This window comes from Aotus nancymaae, unplaced genomic scaffold (genome assembly GCF_030222135.1).
Source record: "Aotus nancymaae isolate 86718 unplaced genomic scaffold, 86718_ANA_hifiasm-v0.15.2.pri h1tg000077l, whole genome shotgun sequence".
Taxonomy (NCBI): Eukaryota; Metazoa; Chordata; class Mammalia; order Primates; family Aotidae; genus Aotus; species Aotus nancymaae.
Genome location: NW_026988492.1, coordinates 19327915 through 19353461, shown reverse-complemented (window position 1 = coordinate 19353461; position 25547 = coordinate 19327915). Strand labels below are relative to the sequence as shown.

General features: G+C 41.5%; 1 protein-coding gene across 3 annotated transcripts in view; it reads right to left on the bottom strand.

Moving 5' to 3' along the window:
- DCLRE1C (DNA cross-link repair 1C) overlaps positions 1-25547 on the bottom strand; it is a 40562-nt gene that overhangs the window by 1856 nt on the left and 13159 nt on the right. For 2 of the 3 annotated variants that reach the window (XM_012455977.2, XM_012455978.2), the window contains 10 exons: positions 25269-25328; positions 22331-22386; positions 21214-21315; positions 19894-19966; positions 19572-19712; positions 18079-18180; positions 13418-13554; positions 12429-12483; positions 8654-8742; positions 5743-5837 (listed from right to left, as the gene is read on the bottom strand). In XM_012455977.2, coding sequence (XP_012311400.1) covers positions 5743-5837; positions 8654-8742; positions 12429-12483; positions 13418-13554; positions 18079-18180; positions 19572-19712; positions 19894-19966; positions 21214-21315; positions 22331-22386; positions 25269-25328 — 910 coding nt within the window. The remainder of the gene's footprint in view (positions 1-5742; positions 5838-8653; positions 8743-12428; positions 12484-13417; positions 13555-18078; positions 18181-19571; positions 19713-19893; positions 19967-21213; positions 21316-22330; positions 22387-25268; positions 25329-25547) is intronic. The other variant, XM_012455980.2, reaches the window with a different exon arrangement.

Sequence of the window (25547 nt, the reverse complement as noted above, 5' to 3'; positions counted from 1 at the left end):
ATTACAATCAATCATATGCAAAACTTTTTTAAAAAAAAACACAGGTTTCCCTCTATCTTATTCCAAACCTACTGAATCCCTGAAGAAGATAGGACCAAATAATTTGTTTTTTAAGTTCTACAGCTGATTTCTGTTCATCAGCCAGGTTTGCAAAGCCTGTGTGCTCTGCAAATAATAGATGCTCAGTGAGTTGGCTGACTTAGGAAAATTAAACTGCTTGTTATTGAGGTTTTTCTTCTATGAGCATCTTATTGACATCTGTTTTGTGCACAAGGTTGCAACAGACACTGGGGAAACACAAGTTAAATCAACTTTAAAGCAAAATACTGAAAAATCAACATTATGTCAAGAACTTAAAATATAAAATTCAGTCTCCTGATTTTTAAGTATTCTTAAAATGAAAAAACCTTACTTGGAAAAACAAACATTTTCCCATCATCTTCTAATGATACCTAACCTAAGGAGGAAATTAAATGCACCCGAAACTACTGTGTCTGGCAACTTCTTGTTCAACTGCTGAATCTGGTGTTATAATAATCCACTTAAATGATATGGCAAGGCACTAATATTATAGACCGTAAAGACCATCATAATTCCCACATTTCCAATGTGAAGCTAGGCCCAGAGAAGGGGTCTGCCAATACACAGGCCCAACCTCATTTTTAAAAGTCCAGTGTGTGTTTGTTAGGACTTGGAACTATTCTTAGGGCTTAAGGTGACTAAGATATCTAACGACTGTATTTGGAATCCCTAGACTGCAAGATGATACAGCTTTACTTTAAGCCAAGGATCATATGTATGTTTTAGGTCCCTCACTATGACAAAGTCATTATGTTTTTTGCACAGTCACAGCTCCCTGCAGCCTCCACCTCCTGGACTGAGGAGATCCACCCACCATGCCCAGCTAATTTTTTATAGAGATAGTGTTTCCCCTTCTTGGCAAGGCTGGTCTTGAACTCCTGTGCTCAAGCAATCCACCCACCTTGGCCTCCCAGAGTACTGGGATTATAGGCATAAGTCACTTTGCCTGGCCCAAAATTACCTTTTTATGATAAGTTGAACAGTTCTCTGTTCCAAATCAGTGACTATGCCTGATCCCCAAAAAAAATCATCAAAAACAAATGGATAGATTTGTGGATTGGATAGATGATGCATAAAAGGCACAACAGATTAAAGGAAGAAAGGACTTTTGCTTCCGGGTAAGATGGAGTAACAAGGACTAGATTTAATCTCCAACTTGAAGTAACTACAAATCAGAAACTATGAGAAACTACCTCTCAAGAAAATGGACATCAAGCAATAAAGGACAATGACGTGAGAAATAAGACACAGATGAATCCTATGACTGCCTGACTCACTGCTTCATAACAGCTTCCAGTCAGGAAGGGGACATCTGGATAGAGCCCTTGGACAGCCTGAGTTGAGACGGAACTGGGATGCTGAAGAAATCAAGGTACCTGGAGTTTACAGAGCAGAAGATCAGAGAGAAGAGTGCTACAAAGAAACTTGGAAAAGCTGCAGAGGAGTCCCCACCAAGTGTTCAGTGCACTCAGCAGCTATGTGCTTGTAAGGAAACTACCTAAAGCCAGGCAAGGAATCACTCAAAAGTAAAAAATGCCCAGAACTCACAGTGCCAGGAACAGTGCCTGGTCCTGGTCCCAATAGCCAGAGTAGAGAACCTCACAATCTATGAGCATTTGTAAGAGAACCAAGAAGAGCCTTGCCTCAATAGTAGGGAAAATTTACCATACACTAAATGCTGCTCTTGTCTTTTTAACAAAAGTAAAAGACACAAAAAGCAAATTTTAAACAAACCTCAAGAACGTTTCTAGAAACCCAAAATTACACAGGTCCTAAAAAGGCAAAATTCAGAAAGTATGGCATTTAAAGTAAGTTATAAGAAATGCAAGCAGTAGGAAAATACAATCAAGACTGACCCAGAAATTATGTAACGTGGGAGTCAATTTTCATAATCTTGGTTCAAACAATAGTTTCTTAGATATGACACCAAAGCATAAGCAATAAAAGAAAAAAAATAGACACATTGGACTTAAAACCTTTACACTTAAAGATACCATCAGAGTGAAAAGACAAGTCTGGAGAAAATATTTCCTAATGGTATCAGATAAAGGACAGATACCAGACTATTTAAATAACTCTTTCTTACAACTCAATAAGGTGGTCAGTAATCCAGTTAAAATAGGGGCAAGATATCTGAATAGACGTTTCACCAAAGAAGTTATATAATGGCCAATAAGTGCATGAACAAAAGCTTAACAACATTAGCCATTAGAGAAATGCAAATCAACACTGCAAGATACCACTGTACACACCTAGGATGGCTATACTCAAAACAACAGAAAAAAAGTGTTAGTATGTAAAGGAATTGGGATCTTTATATATTGCTGGAGGGAATGTAAAATGTATTCAGTTTGGAAACGTTTGGCAGTTCCTTGAAGTGTTAAAACAGTTTGATCGTATGTTATGAACTGAATCCTTCCTGTCAAAATTCGTATGTGGAAGCCCTATATCCAATGTGGCTGTTATCTGGAGATAACAAAAGTCTGAAATCTGGACTGCTCCAAAATCCAAAACTGAGTGCCAGTATGGCATTCAAAGGAAACCCTTATTGAAGCATTTTAGATTTTCTAATTAAAGAGGTTCAATCAGTAAATATAAATGTAAATGTTCCAAAATTCAAAAAAGTCCAAAATCCAAAACACTCTGGTCCCAAGCATTTTGGGTAAGGGACACTAAACCTATATTTCTATATACTAACAAGAATCAATCACCAATTAGAACTTAAATAATAATACCATGTGCAACAGTATCCCCAAAAATTAAATACTTAGGGATTGATTTACACACACCTATACACTGAAAATCATAAAACATTGCTGAAAGAAATTAAAGAAGACTTAAATTGAGAGGTATACCATGTTCATGGATCTGAAAATTCAATGTTATGCCCATTCTTCCCAAAGAATTTTCATCAAAATTCCAGGAGAGGACATTTTGTACAAATTGGTGATATGATTCTAAAATTCATATGGAAATGCAGAGGACCTAGGATAACCAAAACAACTTTGAAAATGAACAAAGTTGGAGAACTTATGTCACCTGACTTTAAGATGTACAAAGCTACAATAATTGACATAGATGATATTGTTGTCAAGATAGATATTATGGAACATGACAGAGAATCCAGAAATAAACCTCCACATATATTGCAAATTGACTTTCAACAAAAGTGCTAAAGCAATTCAGTGAATAAAGATAGTGTTTCCAACAAGTGGTTCAAGAACATTTGGATATCCATACACACACAAAAAAACAAGAAATTACCATGGATCTACATTTAAACCATATTTTTAAAAACAAAAATGAATTACAGATCTAAATATAAAACCTAAAACTGTGAAAACTTATAGCCAAAAACATGGGAGAAAATCTTTGACTTTGGGTCAGGCCAACCAAGATTTGTTAGATATGATACAAAAAAAGTAAATATTGATTAATTCACTTGATCAAAATTTAAAATTTCTGCTCTTCAAAATACTCTGCTAAAAAGATGGAAAAGACCTACAGAGTAGAAGAAAACCTTTGCAAAATATACATCTGACATAAAAATTAAAAATTAAAAAAACTTGTATCCAGAAACTTAGGAAAACTTAATAATATGATGGATACAGTGGCTCACACATGTAATTTCATCACCTTTGGAGGCCAAGGCAGGCGGATTGCTTGAGGTCAGGAGTCTGAGACCAGGGCAACATGGTGAACCCCCATCTCTTCAAAAAATATAAAAATTAACCAGGTATGGTGGCATATGCCTGTCCTGCTTGGGAGGTTGAGGCTGCAGTGAGCTGTGATTGTGCCACTGTACTACAGCGTGGGTGACAGCAAGACTGTCTGAAAAAAAAAAAAAAAGCAACTAAACAATTTTAAAAATAGGTAAAGGTTTGAATAGACACTTCACTAATAAATATACAAGGATGGCAAATAGGCACATTAAAAGATGCTCAGCATTGCTAGTCATTAGAGAAATGCAGATTAAAACTACAAAGAGCTATCACTGCATACCTATTCAGACATTTAAAATTTAAAAGTCTAACCATACCAAGTATTGGCAACAATATGGAACAAATGGAACTCACACACACGTGCTGGGAACACAATATGGTCAAAACACTTTGGAAAACATTTTGGCAGTTTCTTAAAGATACAGCTACCATATGACCAACTCTTAGGTGTGAAAGCTTATGTCCATACAAAAGTTTGTACATGAATGTTCATAGCAGCTTTCTTTATAGTAAGAAAGACACTGTAAACAACCCAAAAGTACATCAACAGGTGAATGGATCAGCAACTTGCAGTATACCCCTTTAGTGGACTACTACTCATCAATAAAAGAGAGTGAACTATTGATACATATAACAACATGAATGAATCTCTGATGTGTTGAGTAAAAATAAGCCAGACATACTATAATACTATATGATTCTATTTATGTAAAATTCTAGAACATGCAAACTATAGTGACAGAAGGTAGATCATGGCTGCCTTCGCATGGGTGAGAACAGTAAGGAATTACAGAGGGGCATAAGGAAACTTGAGGGTGACGGTATCTTAATTGTAGTCATGGTTTCTCAAGTGTAAGCATATGCAAAAAATTTATCACATTGTACACCTTAAATGTGCAATTTATATATATCAATTATACCTCAGGAAAGCTGTTTTTCAAAAAGTAAATTTGTAAAGATTAGAGGATGTACTATATAATAGTATTAACATTTGAAATTAATGTTTTTCTAAAACCTTTTAACTACTGAAACAAAAACAAATGTGCTTTCTTTCAGGCACTGGTAATAGCCTTACTGTATCAGTCCTGGATTGTCATGTAAATGTTTTTAAATTAGATTCTCAATGAGCAGAAATGCAGAAGCAGAGACGGAGAGACAGGCCTACATTAGAATCCCAGCCCCATCACTTACTTCCTGCTAGTCCTTAAGGACTTACGTCTCTAAACTTCAGTTTCCTCATCGTTAGAATTGGGATGGTACCCCTTTAGCTATAACATACGTAAAGGACCTAGCGCAATACCTGCCATTAATAGGTGTTCAAAAAATAGTATCATTATCTTGTGTGTTTTTGTCAAGTATTCACTGTACAGCAGAGTAACTGACTTTGCACCAAAGGAATGAAAATCAAGAATCCTAACCACTAAATATGGCTGCTGGAAAGCAGCAGAGCCTTGCTCAGAATCTTAACGTTCTGATTTCTACTGCAGAGTTTACTTCTGTCCTTCAGTAGAAAAATGAAAATACCAATGAAAAAAGGTACAAAGTATAGAGAAAATTCCATCTGTATAAACACTACTGATCAACTTGATAAAAAATGATGAAAAGTTTCCATTGTCAGCATTTACGAGTATCTTAAGAAAATGTTCAAAGATAACAAACCAGCCACTCTATGGCCTCTCCTAGTCTTAGGGCGTACTTCTAGAAAGCTGAGACCACCACACATGATGGCACAGTCTCCACCATTTGTTTTAACCCAGGGAGGGAGGGCAGACTCTTGATTTTACAGGCTGAAGACAGGAAGGCAAAGTACTTCCTGAGACTGTGTGACAAGTCTGGCTTGTGCTGAGTCCCAGGTTCACTGTGTCCAAGGCTCGAGCTCTCTGGAAAGCAGTGTTTGCCAGAAGCCCATCCCTCTGAACCCAGGACCATTTTTTCTTACCTGAGTCTCGGTGGACTGTTCTAGCTCTCTTCAGTTTTCCCAGTGGTTTATACTGTGGCTCCATACTTTGGGAAGACCGGCATAAAGGCTTTAAGCTGAAATGAATCAGAATATTTGATTTTTCCTTTTGGGGAAGCTGTTAGAAGTTAAGCATTGTTGATAGTACAAAATTTTTATTTTTGTTTTTTAATTTCTTGGATCCCCGTATTTTTAACAAAATCTTGACTATAAGGGAAATCACACAACCATTTTGGAGGATTGAAAAGCAGTTCTAAACTGATTTCAGAGTTAAAAATCACTTGGACTTAATAAAGTGGTAAATATAAGCACTTAAATGCAACCTGGTAGATGCTTATCTTATTGTTACATCTTTAATAGACTAAAGCAAAACTTAGATCTTTGCTCCTGCATTGCAAAAAAGCAGGTCTCTATCCTGAAAACCTGTTAATACAGTGACATCCTTTGGCATTTGGGATACAGTATAACTACCTGCTCCCCTTCCCTGTTTCAGTAGGGCTTACTCATATTTCACAGAAATGTCCACAGATTTATCTCATCATTCCAGGTCCTTAGGCTGAAAACTAAGACACAGTGGAGGTAAAATACAAAAAGGCAGAGAAATAAGATTTGAAGGTGTCCTACCCCTTTCGAAGACCTCACTGCCAACTGCCTCCTCCTGGCAGATTCCTGGAAGCCTTTAGGATGATCTACAACATACCATATGAACAGGGCCATGAAGTGCCCAACCTGAAACTTATTTACAGCCACCCTCATTTTATATCCTCACCCCTGTTCCCACAGCTGTTCTTTGGATCCATCCCTTCAACCCTTCCAGGAGTTCTATCCATTACTGTGTCTCTTTACAGTCATTTCAGCTATTCTCTTGGGATAACTTTTCAAAGTAAGGTCATCTTCCCCCACCTACCTAGAACAGAATTGCCTGCTAGAAATGCAGGATGGGGGCAGGGCGCAGTGGCTCACATCTGTAATCCCAGCACTTTGGGAGGCTGAGACTGGTGGATCATTTGAGGTTAGGAGTTCAAGACCAGCCTGGCCAACATGGTGAGACCCCCATCTCTACTAAAAATACAAAATTTAGCCAGATGTGGTGGTGGGTGCCAGTAATCCCGGCTACTCAAGGCTGAGGCAGGAGAATCGCTGGAAGCAGGGAGGTGGAGGTTGCAGTGAGCTGAGGTCGCACCACTGCACTCCAGTCTGAGTGACAGAGCCAGACTCTGTCTCAAAAAAAACACAGCAGGATGGGGGAATATGCATTTTAAAAAGCACCTCAAGTGATTGCTAAGCACATCCAAGTTTATGTATATTCAAGTTTAGTTCCACAGACATATTTAAGTCCCAGCTATTTTAAGATCAAGCCTCCCATTTGTTGCCTCTGTTGCCATCTTGTCTCTAACTTTCCCTTCGCTGTCAAACTTTCTATAGCCTGTCCTCAGTATTTTCCATTTCCTCACTTTTTACCCATTTCTCAACTGAAATCTGGCTTGTAACTCGCAAGTTTACTAAAATAGCTCTCACTGAGCACACACAAATGACCTAATGACCAAGGTAACAGGATAACTGGTAGTCCCCACATTATGTGACTTCTCAAGACACTACCATGGGCACCTTCTGCTTCCCCTTTCCTTTGCTCTCATCCTGCTGTCTGGGCCACTCTCTCCATCTTGGCCCAGCTCCTCCTCCTTCGCTCCTCCCTTAAGTGTGCTGCCCAGGGTTTTGGCCTCAGCTCTGTGATCCCTCCTTTCGCTCCTGGTGACTTCCTCTGTCCTCATGGTTTCAGTTCTCACCTGCACTGCCAACTCTAAATCTGTGTTTCCAACCCAGAACTCTCTCCAGAGTTCCTCCATCCTCCTTTCCATAGAAATCTGCAAGCCTGGTCCTGTGTGTCCCCATCGGGATCTGCAAGGCAGACTCCCTGACATGGGGCCTCATTCCTTCCTGCATCCATTGAGGGTTATTTGCAGCATGCCTACCTTTGCACTCGACCTCTCCACGAGACCGGAGCTGTGCTAGGACAGGGTATGTCTTAGGCAACTTGGATCCCAAGCTCCATGCCCACCATATGGCTGGCACTAAAGAAATCACTGATGTGCCAGGCGCAGTGGCTCATGCCTGTAATCCCAGCACTTTGGGAGTGTTGATCACTTGAGTTCAGGAGTTCGAGACCAGCCTGGCCAACATGGTAAAACCGTATCTCTCCTAAAAATACAAAAATTAGCCAAGTGTGGTGGCACACACCTGTAGTCCCAGCTACTTGGGAGAATGAGGCAGAAGAATTGCTTGAATCTGGGAGGTGGAGGTTACAGTGAGCAGAGATCACCCCACTGTACTCCAGCCTGGGTGAGTGAGACCCTGTCTCAAAAACAAAAACAAAACCATTCATGAATGAATAAATGAAACCCAAGGAAGAGGTGAGGAAATGGTAACACTGTAATAAAAGATATCCATAATGCTACTGCACCTCTCCTTTGGCTTTCAGTTACCCATTCAGTAGACACCTGATTACCTACTTGGCATGCTGCTAGGTGCTTTTCTTTTTTCCCTATATTATCTTTTTCGTTTTTGAGAAGCCCAACAAGTAGGTACCAGTATTCCTATTTTGCTGATTCAAAAGGATGAGCTCAGAGAAGTGATCTGGCCAAGCTCCTGTTGCACTGTTAGTAAACGGCAGAGCTGGGCTGCAACCCAGGAGAAGCTGACGACACTACCTGTACCTTCTGCACAATGTGAACTAAAGGAAACACTACAGGAAGAAATGGAAATAAGTATCAGTTCAGAAGTGTCCCAACAAACAGATTCTAGATTTGTAAACATTCAGGCAAACTCTCCTTTGTATCCTAGCCAAGAGCCACAAAGGGAGACACACAAGTCCCCATGAGCAATGAATACTCACGTTTCGACAACTTTATCCATAGTTGTGCCAACTGGAATGACATTTGGATAAGCATTCACAGGGCAGATGTAGCTCAAGAAATCTTTAATCTAGAAAAAGGAAAATCCCATGGATCAACAATCTCTACAATGAAAAAGTGGGTTGTTAGGGGAGATAACGGGAGGCTGGGGAAAGAGAAACAGAACTCTTACAGATGTGGTTCTCAACGCTGGCTGCATGTGGGGTCACCAGGGACCTCCTGGGGAAAAAATACCCAATTCCCAGGCCTTGCTTCCAAAGACTTGAACACTAAATGCTAGTGGCCTTAGAAATCAGTAAATTTAAATGTTCCCCAGGTGATTTTGATCCACAGTAAGAGCTGAGAATCACTAATGGGACACAAAGATTCTCTATTTTTTTCAGTATATTGCTTTCCTTTCCAAGAAGGTCAGCTGCTTATGTTTAACAAATCCCCTTTCAAATGAGTTAGAATTTAGCTGGGCATTAACTATAATATACACAAAAAGCAAGGTCTTAGAATTGCATTTCTTAGCTGGGCACAGTGGTACGTGTCTATAGTTCCAGCTTCTCAAGGCTGAGGCAGGAGGATTGCTTAAGCCCAGGGATTTGAGGCCAGCCTGGGCAACACAGACCCCATCTCTAAAAAAGAACAACAAAAGAATTGCACTTATTTCCTCCTACAAATAATCATTAACGATGCCAAGAGAATTACACCTTTGAGGTTACCTGATTCGTTCAAATGGTTCATTCTTATTGGGCACAACACCAGGCATTGGTGACCAATCCCAGTGAAGGATCCAAACACTGCTCACTGTTATCTTGGTATCAGAGTCACCAAGGAAAACATAGTGCAGTCAAGCACTGGATGGAACAATGCTTCGCTTACTGAGAACAGACCAAACAAGATCAAGTCCAACAATGTGCACTGGTCCCCAGTGACCAGCACATCCCTCCCTGCAACCAACATAGGGCAACCTGCTTACAAGCACCCTTCTCCTGTCACACAGGAAGGAACCCCCACCATGCTGTCTGAAATACAGGAGGTGTGCCTAAGGGCCACTGACACACAGGTTCATGCAGAACAAAGGAACACACATCAAGTATGAAGCAGAGAAAGATGCTTCCACATGAGGCACTGAGCTGCCGCAGGCTGTGTGCTCGCCCACTTCTCGTTCTCTCAATAAGGAACTGTTCCATTCTTATGTGGCCAGTAGGGGTTGAAAGACTGCACGTAGACTACCTCTCCCAATGATTAATTCTAAACAAACAATTACATGCAAAAGCTTCATGAATACATTGATTTTCTGCAAAATTCAGAATGCTAAACAGAGGAACTCTGTCACTATTCCTCAACATGTCTCTACAACCTAGAGGAACTTCGGCTTTATCTCTTATTAGACCTTGGTGAGCTTGTGATCTCAGTCAAGTTACCTAATGTCTCTAATCTTAGATTCTTCATTTAAAAGTATAAATGAGATTACACATGTAACGTGCTTAGCTTGGTACCTGGTGAAACAGTAAATAAAATCATACATTACTAAGTTGATAATGAGAACACAAAGACATTTATCCCCTTCTGCAAATGGAAAGGCAAACTAGGACCCAATGTAATTATTAGTATCCCACCAAATTGAAAGAGGCAGGAACTGAAGAACTGCCAATAACTCTACATAAAAATCAAAGGGCTACTTTAAGACAGGGGAAAAGCAGGAAGATCTACTCTTTAGATATTTCTCATAATATCTTTTGTACCTTCAGAGCATGCATGCAAATAAAAGCCGTTATCTGCCTGCCCAACACATATTTGATTTGCACAAAGTTGAGGCTAGTAGAAATCTGAGACTTTTGAAGAGAATAAAAGATAAAAAAAAGTAAAGTCAAGCCTATACCAAAAATGGTGCACTACTACTTTTCAGAGATGAAGTGGCCCCAAGGAGATAAGAGACACATTAAAGGAGCACCCCCCTCACTTACACAAGTTGACTCCCTTTTATCAAATGCCTGCCTTAAAATGAGGTATCAATACAGCCAATTCTCTTTATTCACAGTAGTTATACTCTATAAAGTCACTATAAATAGTGAATTAGCAAATACTGAACCACTGCTGCTAGGGGAAAATACAGGGTTCCTTGCAGCTTTTGTTGACATCGTTTTCATCAGTCAATTAATACATAACCTTGTTTTATGTGTTTCTGTTGAAAGATACCTCATTTAACATATACTTTGGTTCATTAACTTTGAACTCATGGCCAGTAGCCCTGTAACTCATGCCTATCTAACATACATATTTTCTCTAGAAGGTACGTTACAGTCTTTTCACATTTAGGAATGCTGGACAGAACTTCAATATAATGCTTAGTCACCATTTTAAATGATAAGATCACCAACAAAAAGCACAAAAATATGAAAAACATGGCACTTAATAGATGACAAAAAGGACACTTTTTTTTTGAGATGGAATTTCACTCTTGTTGCCCAGGCTGGTGTGCAATGGCACGATCTTGGCTCACCACAAGCTCTGCCTTCTGGGTTCAAGCGATTCTCCTGCCTCAGCCTCCCAAGTAGCTGGGATTATAGGCGTGTGCCACCACACTCAGCTAATTTTGTATTTTTAGTAGAGATGGGATTTCTCTATGTTGGTCAGGCTGGTCTCAAACTCCTGACCTCAGGTGATCCACCCACCTCAGCCTCCCAAAGTGCTGGGATTACAGGCGTGAGCCACCGCACCCAGCCAAAAAGGATACTTTCGATACAGTATGGCTGTGTCCCCACCCAAATCTCATCTTGAACTGTAGTTTTCATCATCCTCGTGTCATAGTAGGGACCCGTTGGGAGGTAACTGAATCATAGGGCCTGCTACCTCCATAAAGTTCTAATGGTAAGGAGTTCTCAGGAGATCTGATGGTTTTATAAGGGACTTTCCCCCACCTTTGCTCTGCACTTCTCCTTGCTTCCAGCATGTGAAGAAGGATGTGTTTGCTATTATTGTAAATTTCCTGAGGCTTCCACAGCCTTGCGGAACTGTGAATCAATTAAACCTCTTTCCTTTATAAATTACCCAGTCTCAGGTATGTCTTTAGAGCAGCAGGAGAACAGACTATAATATACTTGTTGACAGAATGAGAGCTCAAAGAAAAAGGCAGAGTTGCCTTGTTCGACCTGAACTGGGAATGTGTGCATCAGGTGACTCAAATTTTTTACCACTCTCCACGTGTCCACAAATGATCACAAAAGCACTACAAATATTGATACTGGGGTTACAGGACACTTTCGGTGAGTAGGCCAACACATAAAAATGGAATCCATGAAGCCAGGCACAGTGGCTTATGCCTGTAATCCCAGCACTCTGGAAGGCCGACACGGGTGGATTACCTGAGGTTAGGAGTTCAAAACCAGCCTGGCCAATATGGTGAAACCCTGTCTCTGCTAAAACTATAAAACTTTTAGCTGGGCATGGTGATGGGTGCCTGTAGTCCCAGCTACTCAGGAGACTGAGGCAGGAGAATCACTTGAACCTAGGAGGCAGAGGTTGCACTGAGCAGAGATCACACCACTACACTCCAGCCTGGGTGACAGACTGAAACATCATCTCGGGGGAAAAAAAAAAAAAAAGAATCCATGAATGAGGAGGATCAACTACATTTAGGGAAAAAAATTGAAAGGAAATGAAACTTACATAGAAGCAGATGCTTCTGAGGGTCAGGGGACTACTGTCAACCACCAAGGCTGCAGAACACTGAACAGTAAGGGTTATGAGTACATGGGATCCTCTTACCTCACTGTAGGAGGAGTGAAAAGAAAAACAAGCTCTGTAGGAACTCTCTCCAGTCCTAAAGGGAAATGAAAACAAAGTAAAAAGGTCACTGAGCAAAACCAAACCACGTTCTAAACTTTCACCCTTCTCATTTAGGCTGCTCTAGCATGAAACCACCTTAATGGGCTCGCTTCCGGAGCACATGTCCTGAAATCGCCCTAAATCAGGAATTTCTTCTTGGGATAGCAGGGAACTTTTTCCAGAAGTGGAAACCTGTTGTAGACCGGGCGCAGTGGCTCACGCCTGTAATCCCAGCACTTTGGGAGGCCGAGGTGGGCTGATTGCCTGAGCTCAGGAGTTTGAGACCAGCCTGGCCAACATGGTGAAACCCTGTCTCTACTGAAAATACAAAAAGTTAGCCAGGCATGGTGGTAGCACACGCCTGTAATCCCAGCTACTAGGAAGGCTGAGGCAGGAGAATCACTTGAACCGGGAGGTGGAGGTTCTAGTGAGCTGAGATTGTGCCGCTTCACTCCAGCCCGGGCGACAAAGTGAGACTCTGTCTCCAAAAAGAAAACAACAACAACAGAAGAAAGAAAGAAGAAAGAGAGAGAAAGGGAGGAAGGGACGGAGGAACCTGCTGCCAGCATTCTGAACGGCCAAAGTTAAGGAAACGTTGCTAAAATATTGTGATCGTTAGAGCCACTCCTCTACTTCACCAAAGGTTGATGTCTATGACATCAGTTTCTTACTCTTAGCCAGGAACTCAGATGCCCTCAGTCTCCAACCATCTCATCAACCTACCTAGAGGGAACCTCAGGATATACCAGCTGATGGGAATGCAACTGGTTTAGAAGTAGCATCCCCTCAGTTTAAAGTTTTAATTTAAGAAATTAATTATAATAATTATAGTCTTGGGCATAGGCTAGACCGTGCCTAAATGAAATAAAATCAGACAATTTACTCAGAACAAAGTTTATCTCAGAAAACCTATGACATTGGTTTCTTACCTGACAATTACATTTGTTTTTCTGGTTCTTTCTCCAAACCACATTGTAGACGGCTTAATGCTAATTGTGTGGAGCGGAATTCTATTTTTGGAAGTAATTCCACAGGGTAATTTGTTCCACTGAAAATATTCCTCTGCCTAAAAAAGATTTTAAAAACACAGAAAAAGTGCTACATTTTCTACAAATCTGTTGTAGGCGGAGTTTCAAAAGTCTAAAAGTTTCCAGACACGAAAAAAACAACACAGACATGAAGAAACAATGAGATAATTCCAAATTGGGGAATATTCTGTAAAACAGCTGGACTGGACTCATCAAAACCATCAATGTGAGGACAAAGAAGCAGAGGTTCTACCCTTTAGGCCTGACTGACTGAATGCAATGCGTGACCCTGAAATAAATCCTGGAGGCCCCTGGTCCCCTATTTCCACAGGCTACAGAGGGCACTATGGGAAGAACCGGAGAAATGTGAGCATGGACTGCGTACCAGCTAACAGTACTGTATCAACGCTAAATTTCCTGAGTAAGGGAACTGTATTATGGTCTTACAGGAGAATGTTCTTATTCTCAAGAGACACAGACTGAAGGATTTGGCATGAAGTACCATGGAGTCTGTAACTTTACTCTCAAATGGTCTGGAGTGGAGAGACGGTTCTACAAACAGAGAAAGAGGAAGAGAGGTGCAAAGCGTTAACCGAGTAAATCCAAATGAAGGGTATGTGGTGTTCCTTATATCAGTCTGTCTTTCTCTTTTTTTTTTTTTTGAGACAGAGTCTTGTTCTGTGGCTCTGGCTGGAGTGTAGTGGTGCCGTCTCAGCTCACTGCAACCTCTGCCTCCTGGGTTCAAGAAATTCTCATGTCTCACCCTCTCAAGTAGCTAAAATTATAGGTGCACACCACAACGCCCAGCTAAATTCTGTGTTTTTAGTAGAGACAGGGTTTCTACCATGTTGGCCAGGCTGCTCTCGAACTCCTGACCTCAAGAGCTTTGCCCGTCTCAGCTTCCTTAAACTGCTGGGATTACAGATGTAAGCCACTGCACCTAGTCCCTCCTAACAGTCTTACAACTTTACTGTTTAAAAAGTTTTCAGGGCTGGGCACGGTGGCTCATGCCTATAATTCCAGCACTTTAGGAGGCTGAGGCAGGTGAATTACTTGACATCAGGATTTGAGACCAGTATGACCAACAGGGTGAAACCCCATCTCTACTAAATATACAAAATTAGCTAGGCATGGTGGCACATGCCTGTAATCCCAGCTATTTGGGAGGTTGAGACAAGAGAATCGCTCGAACCCGGGATGCTGAGGTTACAGTGAGCCCAGATCATACCATTGCACTCCAGCCTGGGCAACAAGAGCGAAACTCCATCTCAAAAACAAAATTTAAAATAAAAAAAAAAAAAAAGTTTTCAGCCTCGGCAATATAGTAGGATTCTGTCTCTACAAAAAAATTTAAAAATTACCCAGGCGAGTGGTGTATACCTGTAGTCCCAGTTATTCAGGAGGCTGAGTCAGGAAGATCGCTTGAGCCCAGGGGGTCAAAGCTACAGTGAGCCATGATTGCACAACTGCACTTCAGTCGGAATGACAGAGCAAGACTCTGTCTAAACTAATTAATTCAAATTACAAAGTTTTCAAAACACATTAGGAGGGAAAAAACTAACAAATACAAATGTTTTTAAAAGGTTGAAAAATAATGGCACAACTTTTCCAAAGGCATTATTTTTAAATCCAGAACCTTCCAAACCATTACCATTCTATCCCACTCAAATTTCTTTGGGGTGCCTTTGGTGCTGTTTCTTAGGAAGCCAGGGATCAGAGTTTAGACTGGACTCTGTGAGCTCTGACCTACCAGTTAGTATTCTTAAAGGCGACGTGACCTAAAAAAATCTCTTAAGCCTCTAGAAATAGCGTCTCAAGGAAAGTAACAATGACAGCAAAGGATTACTAATTAAGCTACTTTGTAGGATGTGACAAAATTCACAGCAAAAAGAAACTTGCCAATTAAAAGATTTATGGGACAAGGGGCCTAATACTATGAGTCCAATGGAAAAAAGAACAAAAAGGTTTATATTTTATTTATTTACTTGAAATGGGCTTTCACTCTGTCACCCAGGCTGCAGTGCAATGGCATTATCTTAGCTCGCTGCAACCTCCACCTCCCAAACTCAAGCGATTCTCCCACCTCAGCCTCCCAAGTATCTGGGACTACAGGCATGCACCACCATGACCAGCTAAATTTTTTTGTATTTTTTTTGCAGACAGGGGTTTCAACATGTTGCCCAGGCTAGTCTCTAACTCCTAGACTCAAGGATCCGCCTGCCTTGGCCTCCCAAAGTGCTGGGATTGCAGGTGTGAGCCACTGCACTCTGCCCAGGTTTATGGGTTTTGTTTTGTTTTGTTGGGGCAGAGACTTGCTCTGTCACCCAGGCTGAAGTGCAGTGGTGTAATCTTGGCTCACTGCAACTTCCGCCTCCCAGGTTCAAGTGATTCTCCTGCCTCAGCCTCCCAAGTAGCTGGGACTACAGGCGCCCATCACCATGCCTGGCTAACTTTTCTATTTTTAGTAGAGACGGGGTTTTGCCACATTGGCCAGGTCTCAAACTCCTGACCTCAAGTGATCCACCCACTTCGGCCTCTCAAAGTGCAGGGATTACAGGCGTGAGTCACTGCAGCCAGCCGGTTTATGTTTTATATCTGCATTTTATCCATCCAAGAATCCACTGGATATGTGTGTGTGTATGTGAATATATATATGTATTTATATAAGCATAAACACACACAATGAAGAAATAAATACCTGAATGCAAGTTAGAATATGCAGCTTACCAATCAAAGATAATAATTTATATTGCAGCTCTCACAATGGCCTGAAGGAAAACATTCCAGGCTGTGGATCAGAATTATTTCTTGTTTGAAATTATGCTTTATCATAAGGGCTAAGCAACTGTAGGCTTTTGGCTTAATGAACCATTATTACTACCAGAACAGTGAGCTAAATGAATAAATACAATGTTTACTAAAAATATTACACAAGATTTAATGCTAAGGTATTTTAAAATTTAGAGAAAAATAATGATCACTCAAACCACTGCATTTAAAGATCACTAATTAGCCTTAATAATTTTATTATTTATTTATTTATTATTTTTTTGAAACGGAGTTTCACTGTTGTTGCCCAGGCTCGAGTGCAATGGCACCATCTCAGCTCACCACAACCTACACCTCCCCGGGTTCAGGCACTTCTCCTGCCTCAGCCTCCCGAGTAGCTGGGATTACAGGCACGCGTCACCATGCCTGTATAATTTTGTATTTTTAGTAGAGACGGGCGTTCTCCACGTTGGTCAGACTGGTCTCAAACTCCCAACCTCAGGCGATATGCCTGCCTTGGCCTCCCAAAGTGCTGGGATTACAGGTGTGAGCCACTACGCCCAGCCTAGCCTTAATAATTTGAATTTAAAAAAAGATTTTTTAAAGCAAATTCATAGTGAAAGTCTCGTACTCGGTGTTTGACAATAGAAGGAGGTTCTGTGTTGGCATTAGAAAACAAAAGACATATGAGTTGCAAAGAAACTGGAAACATCCATTTCAAATAGAACCATCAGTACATGAAACTATTTTAAAGTGTAAAAAAAGTTATGTGTATATATTTATCTCAAATAAGTAGAAGAAAAGTAAAGCTTATAAACATGCTCATGTCACGAGTCTCAAAACTAAGTAACACGGGATGGGTGCAGTGGCTCACGCCTGTAATCCCAAAACTCCGGGAGGCCGAGGAGGGCAGATCACTTAAGGTCAAGAGGTCAAGATCAACCTGGCAAGCATGGTGAAACTGTGTCTTAACTAAAATTACAAAAATCAGGCCGGGTGCAGTGGCTCACACCTGTAATCCCAGAACTTTGGGAGGCTGAGATGGGCAGATCACCTGAGGTCACGTGTTCAAGACCAGCCTGGCCAACATCGCAAAACCCCATCTCTACTAAAAACATAAAAATTAGCCAGGTGTGGTGGTGCATGCCTGTAATCCCAGCTACTTGGGAGGCTGAGGCAGGAGAATCGCTTGAACCCAAGAGGCAGAGGTTGCAGTGAGCCAAGATGGCGCTCAGCCAGCCCAGGCTATAACGCAAGACTCCATCTCAAAAATAAATAAATAATAGATACATAAATAAAATTACAAAAATTAGCCAGTAGTGGTGGTACATGCCTGTAGTCCCAGCTACTCAAGAGGCTGAAGCAGGAGACTCACTTGAACCTAGGAGACTGAGGTTGCAGTCAGCCAAGATTGGGCCACTGCACTCCAGCCTGGGCAACAGAGCAAGAATGTCTCAAAATAAATAAATACACACATACATAAATAGCACAACTGTTTCTTTAAGTTATAAGCTATAACCTATTATGGATTTCATTACAAATAAATTTGAATTATCAAACGTGTATGAATAGATTTCACTGGAAGACTATAAGGATCTGTGTCTATTTACTAGTTATGAGAAGTACGGTAATGGAATACAGTAATACAGTTGCATAGCCTTGAGCTAACAACTTAGGATTGTAGCCTCCGGTTTTACATTTGTAATGTCAGAAGCCTATAAATGGAACTCTTGACCTTTCTTCGTTTTCACAGATTACACAAACAATACGAGAGGAATCATTTACACACGTACGTTGGGATGGCGGCATGCGTGGATCTGAGTGCTGCGGTCCGTTGTGAGATGATGAAGGAGGTCAGGCATGTTCCTAAACATGTCTAGCTTATCCACATGAACCTAAGGAAAATAATATGTATATGCAAATTATTTGCAATGTATTTCCTATAAACTGTTCAAGGTTAATTATTCTGGGCAAAACAGTTAGTGAACTAGCGCTCTCTTCATTCTTGAAAAGCAGTTTTTCGCTATTTCAGTGCATACCGGTATTCTGCCAGGATGTTAAACAGGCACAAGGCCAGCTGGCCAGGTTCACTGCCATCACTGATGGCAATAAAAAATTACGGAGACTCGGCTCCTGGATGTCATTTAATGATGTTAAAATTGTCCTGCAGTCCTTCAAGAGAAATTCCATTAATATTCCTTGTACACCTACTATGTGTTGAGCTTTATTCTAAATGCTAGGAATATAGCAGTAATCCACGCAGACAAAAACAATCAAGAATCATCTACCCTTGGCCAGGCACGGTGGCTCACGCCTGTAATCCCAGCACTTTGGGAGGCTGAGGTGGGCGGATCACTTGAGGTCAGGAGTTCAAGACAAGCCTAGCCAACATGGTGAAACCCCGTCTCTACCAAAAATTAGCTGGGCATGATGTGCATGCCTGTAATCATACCTACTTGGGAGGCTGAGGCAAGAAAATCGCTTTAACCCAGGAGGCAGAGATTGCAGTGAGCCAAGATTGCGCCACTGCACTCCAGCCTGGGCGACAGAGCAGGACAGCCTAAAAAAAAAAAAAAATCATCTACCCTTAAAGGCATACACAAGACGTGCAACAGAGGAGCATGTACTGTAAACAGTACTCTCCCATATCTCCTTGTTCAAATTTATTTTCAATGCTGGTTACCATTGCTAAATTTATTTCATGACCCAAAGTTTGGGAAAAATGCTTTGTCTATGGGGCATTTCACAAAAGGCCCTTGTAAGCCATTTGGGCTTCTGTCAATTTTCTCCCATGAGGATGCGAGTAAACTAAGATGATCTACCACTTCAGAGGAGCTGCCAACCTCTGCTGCAGACACATCTTGATAGGGTGCTTCCATCTGTCACTGTTTGCAGTTATTTGGGGGGCAACGAGGGAGAGGAAAGGTGAATCTGGGAAGATGGAAGGGAGCAAGAGAAAAGAATGAACAGGCTAGGAGTAGTGGCTCAGGCCTATAATCCCAGCACTTAGGGAAGCCGAGGCAGGCAGATCACTTGAGGTCAGAAGTTCAAGACCACCCTGGCCAACATGGCGAAACACCATCTCTACTAAAAATACAAAAATCAATCGGGTGTGGTGCCGCCCACCTATAATCCCAGCTACTCCGGAGGCCGAGGCAGGAGAATCACTTGAAACTGAGAGGTGGAGGTTGCAGTGAGCCAAGATTGTGCCATTACACTATAGCCTGGGTGAAAGAGCAAGACTCCCATCTCAAAAAAAAAATGAATGGTCGAACAGTTGCCATACCTGGACACCAAATTCTTCACTAAGGTTGGTGAATAAATATTCATAGCCATAAGCTGCTTTGCAGTTCAGCCACACAACATGGTATGGGCTCCGGGTGATCCAGCTTCCAACCAGCTCTAAGATTCCATTTAAACACTCCTCCTAGATAGGGTTTTAAAGAGACATTTAACAAGTGGAGAGCCACACATAGCCTTTTCCTTCTCACTATTCATAGGTACTCACACCAATGGGGACAATTAGGATCTGACCTGGCACCCTACAAACTTCCTACTAAAAACACTGGCATGCCAGATTATCACCCTCTTTCTCCAAACAGACTTACCCGACTTGGAATTTGGAAAAATCTTGGATCGAAGAAAGTAGTATCTAAATAAACACTTTGGATGTCTTTGACTCTGAAAAGAAAAAAATAATTGATGTTAGCCATCCAATGTGACATAAATTATGTATAACTTTTTTTTTTTTGGGTGGGGGGAGATGGAGTCTCCCTCTGTTGCTCAGGCTGAAGTTCAGTGGCACCATCTCAGCTTACTGCAACCTCTGCCTCCTCGGTTCAAGCGATTCTCCTACCTCAACCTCCCAAGTAGCTGGGATCGCAGGTTTATGCCACCATACCTGGCTAATTTTTCTGTTTTTCAGTAGAGACAGGCATTCAATGTGTTGACCATGCTGGTCTCAAACTCCTGACTTCAAGTGATCCACCCACCTCAGCCTCCCAAAGTGCAGGGATTACAGGCGTTGGCTACCACGCCTTGCCAATTATGTGTAACATTTAAACTCTCAGCTATTTTACAGGGTGTTCCATTCCTTTTGAGATTTTTTTGTTAATATTGTTGGGAAGTGATTTCCACACAAAAAAATTACAAAGATATTGAATAAATGATCTACTGAATTTTGACAAACTCATGGTAACTACTACCCTAATCAACATAGAGAACATCCCATTACCCCACTTCAAGGAGAAAAATTTGTTCTACTATTACAAATATTATAATTCAGTTTGATTTTTAATAGAAACAAAGGTTTATGTTTAATGGGAAAAGAACAACTTTTTTTTTTTTTAAACAGAGTTTCACTCTGTCATCCACTCTGGAGTGCAGTGGCACCTCAGCTCACCGCAACCTCCACCTCCCAGGTTCAAGCGATTCTCCTGCCTCAGCCTCCCAAGTAGCTGGGACTATAGGAGTACACCACCATGCCTGGTTAATTTTGTATTTTTAGTAGAGACGGTGTTTCACCATGTTGCCCAGGCTGGTCAAAACAGTTCTTGGCCCCTTGTACAGTTCTTGAGGGTATGACTGAATAGTTTAAAGTTTTATTGTTTTGACTGGGTGTGGTGGCTCATGACTGTAATCCCAGCACTTTGAGAGGCCAAGGCAGAAAGATCACCTGAGGTCAGGAGTTCAAGACAAGCCTGGCCAACATGGCGAAACCCCAACTCTACTAAAAATACAAAATTAGCTGGGTATGGTGGCACACACCTATAAACCCAGCTACTTGGGAGGCTGCGGCAGGAGAATCACTTCAACTCTCTGGAGGCAGAGGTTGCAGTGAGCTGAGATCATGCCACTGCACTCCAGCCTAGGTGACAGAGCAAGACTCCGACTCAAAAAGAAAAAAAGAACTGTACGAGGCCCAGTACCTGCCCCCGGAGTGCAGAAGCTCCATTCTAGCAGCTTCTCCTTTTGCCAATCTGAAGTCTCCTGTGTACAAGACGGTTCCATTATTGCCCTGAAATAAAAACCTGAAAAGGAAATGTATCTCAGTGACTTCTGAGTCTCATATAAAATCCCAATAAAGCAAATAACATGCGAGATGCATAGTAAATGCTTCCTGCAAACATATCCATTATGATACAATGGTAATGGAATCCCACGATAATCAGAATCTCATGGTAATTAGAACCATACCAGGCACTCGGCTGCTACCTCTTCCCTTGGGTAGAAAACAATAACAGAATGGAGATGCTATCCAGTTTGTAACAGATGTTCCCTGTGATATGTTAGCGCTTTCAATTATATGTTGAGATCATTCTTGCTTATGGAGAGAGAAATCCATGTGAAGATAAACTACAAGGTCACTGGGGAAAGCTGCTGAAGATTTCCACTTATTTATTTATTTACAAGCGTCTTGCTCTGTCCCCCAGGCTGGAATGCAGTGGCACGATCTTGGCTCACTGCAACCTCTGCCTTCTGGGTTCAAGCAATTCTCTGCCTCAGCTTTCCAAGTAACTGGGACTACAGGGGCGTGCCACCACACCCAGCTAATGTTTACATTTTTTGTAGAGACAGGGTTTCGCCATATCGGCCAGGCTGGTCTTGAACTCTTGACCTCAAACGATGCACCTGTCTCAGCCTCCCAAAGTGCTAGGATTACAGGCGTGAGCCACCATGCCTGGCCATGAAGACTTCCACTTTATAAGAAAATCATGTTTCAAATCTGATCTTCACCTCAGTCCCCTAGCTCAATTTGGGAACAAATGTATTTTAAATGGCTAGAAAAATAATCAAATCTTCCTAAATATATTATTATTTTAAAGACAGGATCTCAGTCTGCAGTACACGACATGACTGGCTGACTGCAGCCTCCAACTCCTAAGCTCAAGCAGTCCTCCGACCTCAGCCTCCCAAAGCACTGGGATTACAGACATGAGCCATTGCACCCAGACCCCTATTAATTTTAGACCCTAAAAATTTATTTCCACAAATACAGTATGTATCTGCATATAATAAAATGACAAAATAAATGAGCCCCCTTACATAACTGATCCCGGGCAGTGACCAGCTGGTAAAAGAGTCACGACAATCTCTTCCTTCTAAAAAGAAAATAAAGAATAAATAGTAATGGAAGCAGTGACTGTTAGGACCTACCTCAACAAAGCCCTCCTTCAGAGAACACATTTATGTACCTCCTAAGAATGTGCCTTTTCTCCCAATTTTCTCACTCTCCAAGTCCTAGAAAAAAGTGGAATCCTTGTCCACTCAATAGAGTTGCCATAAAACTAATTTCACCACTAGTTATAGAACGAAGAGAAATGAAAACCGATGGCTACACAAAAATGTGTGCATTAGTGTTCACAGCAGCATTCTTCATACTAGCCAAAAGGTGGAGCCAGTTCAAATGTCTATCAACTGAAGAATGAATAAGCAAATGTGGCCTAGCCATACAACAAAATACTATTTGGCCATAAAAAGAACTGACACATGCTACAATGTGGATGACCCTTGAAAACATCCTCGGTGAAAGAAGCAAGATATGAAATGAACATATTATATGATTCCACTGATAGGAAATATCCAGGATAGCTGAACCCATGGAGAGAACGAATCAAATATGGTAGTGGTTGCCAGGGGTTGGGGAAGGAGAAAATAGGGAGTGATTCCAGTCAGTACAGGATTTCTCCCTTGGGGTGCTGAAAATATTCTGAAATTGACTATGGTGATGGATACACAAGTCTGTGACTCTGACTTCCATTTCAATAAAGCTATTTAACAATTTTAAAGCCTGGGCCTGGTGCAGTGGCTTACACCTGTAATTCCAGCACTTTGGGAGGCTGAGGCAAGGAAATCTCTTGAGGTCAGGAGTTCAAGACCAGTCTGGCCAACATGGTGAAACCCTGCCTCTACTAAAAATACAAAAATTAGCTGGGCGTGGTGGTGGGCACCTGTACTCCGAGCTATTTGGGAGGCTGAGGCAAGAGAATCACTTGAACCCAGAAGGTGAGACTGCAGCGAGCCGAGATTGCACCACTGTACTCCAATCTGGGTGACAGAGTGAGACTCGGTCACAAAAAAAAAGAAGTTTAAAGCCTGGGCACGGCCTGGTCCCGATTTACAGTGCTCGTCATACTGTCCCGCAAGGGCAGAGCCTGTGGGCACTACTGCCTCTCCAGCCATCCGTAAGTCGGGAGAGCTCTGCACACAACAGGTTGCTGCTCAATGACAGTGACCCCTCATGGAAGTCTCCGTTCATTATGGGGGACCCTTTCAAACGGCTCTCCCCCTGGTTGGAGCTGGATAAACAATGCACAAAAGCCATGGCACACATAAAGAAACACAAAAAATCAGAGTCGGGGCAAGACTGCTCAAAAGCCTGCCTGCTGTCGGCCCCCCAGCTTGGGGAATGACTTTCACCAATATCCCTGATTGCGACAAGGCCAGAAGCCAATCACACTATTCCCCAGAAAAGCAGTCCAGGATGATATTTACAAAGGTCCACCTATCCTTTTTTTCCCCCTTTTTAATCCTCCCTAAACTGGCTCTGTATCCTCCCTCAGGATAATCTGAGGAGAGAAATACCTCAACTTTACCTGACTGATCTTCTCCAAAGAAGAAATCTCTGAAAAGGTCAGTTTCTGTTCAGATCACATTCAAACAAAACAAGACACCCTCAAAGTTAAACACGGCAAAGCAGTGTGCTATAATCAAGCTACCAAACAAATATTTACCAAAATAGGAAAATACCTACTAGCTCTAAGATTTTTTTAAAAAGGGGCAGGGGGGCATGTCTATAGTCCTACTTACTATTAAAACCATACATTCACAAAAGTACTACTTCAAAATTTAATGAGAAATAAATTTTTTCCACTTGGCAGTGCCCCTGTTTTGAATAAGGGTTCAGAAAAAAATTACAATATACATGAATTGGCTGCAAAAACATTAATCACCATTTTAAATTCTGAACATTACAGTAAACTCAGTAAATGTGACAATGACATCATGTAGTAATAACAACCAGGGTTCCCATCATAAGCATGTAATAAGGAACAAATGTGACAAAAAATAAACCATGCCCAATCCTTTACAATACGGGAAAGAAACATATCTCTGTCGAGAAGTGAACGTTCTTTTCCCTCCCCAAAATTCCTGTGTTGAAATCCTAACCCCCAAAGTGTTTTTATTAGGAGGCCTGTGGGAGGTGATTAGTTGTTGAGGGTAGAGTGAATGTCATCACTGCCATGGGATAACATCACTGCCCTTACAAAACAGGCCCAAGGGAGTTTCTTTGTCCCTTGACTGTGGAAGGACACAGAACAAAGACAGCATCTAAGAACCAGCAAGTGGCCAGGCACGGTGACTCATGCCTGTAATCCCAGCACTTTGGGAGGCCAAGGTGGGCAGATCACTTCAGATCAGGAGTTCAAGACCAGTCTGACCAACATGGTGAAACCCCCTATCTACTAAAAATAATTACTGGGCACTGGTTGCAGTGGTGGGCACCTGTAATCCCAGGTACTACAGAGGGTGAAGCAGGAGAATCACCTGAACCAAGGAGGTGGAGATTGCAGTGAGCCAAGATCTCACCACTGCACTGTACTCCAGCCTGGACTACAGAGTGAGACTGTCTCACAAAAAAAGTAAAAAACCAGGAAGTGGACCCTCTCTGCCAGAGCCTGGATCTTGGACTTCCAGTCTCTAGAACCCTGAGCGATAAGTGTCTGTCGTATAAGGCATTCAGTCTATGGTAGTTTTGTGAGTACAGCCCAGATGGACTTAGACAATCACAAATGGATTCTTTTTGCCTCTAAAACCCCACTCAATTACTAGACTTTTATTTATGGTTAAAGGAGTATTCAAAATCAAAGAGAAAGATTAAGGGTGTAGCTGAAAGGTAGAGCATTTGACTGCAAAGTCAAAGAGGAAGATAAACAATCATTTTAGCACATTTTTTAAAAATCAGTATTTAATATTTAGTTACCTCTCCTGATGCTTCATCCACTAAAGATATCTGGGTAGGAGTTTCGATTTCAATAGACATCTGTAAAAATAAAATAAGAGATCATGTATATAATAGTTTTTCATGGCTTTACATGTCTTTGCCATCTGAAACACAGAAACAGGGCAAAAAGAAATTTCAGACCGTTTACATAAACAATTCTGATTACGTTGTAATAAATATTTTAACAGTTTGAAAAAACGGTAAAGCAAAAACAATACCCGTCTTGAGGCAGATTTGGCAGTATGTAGTAAATGCCTT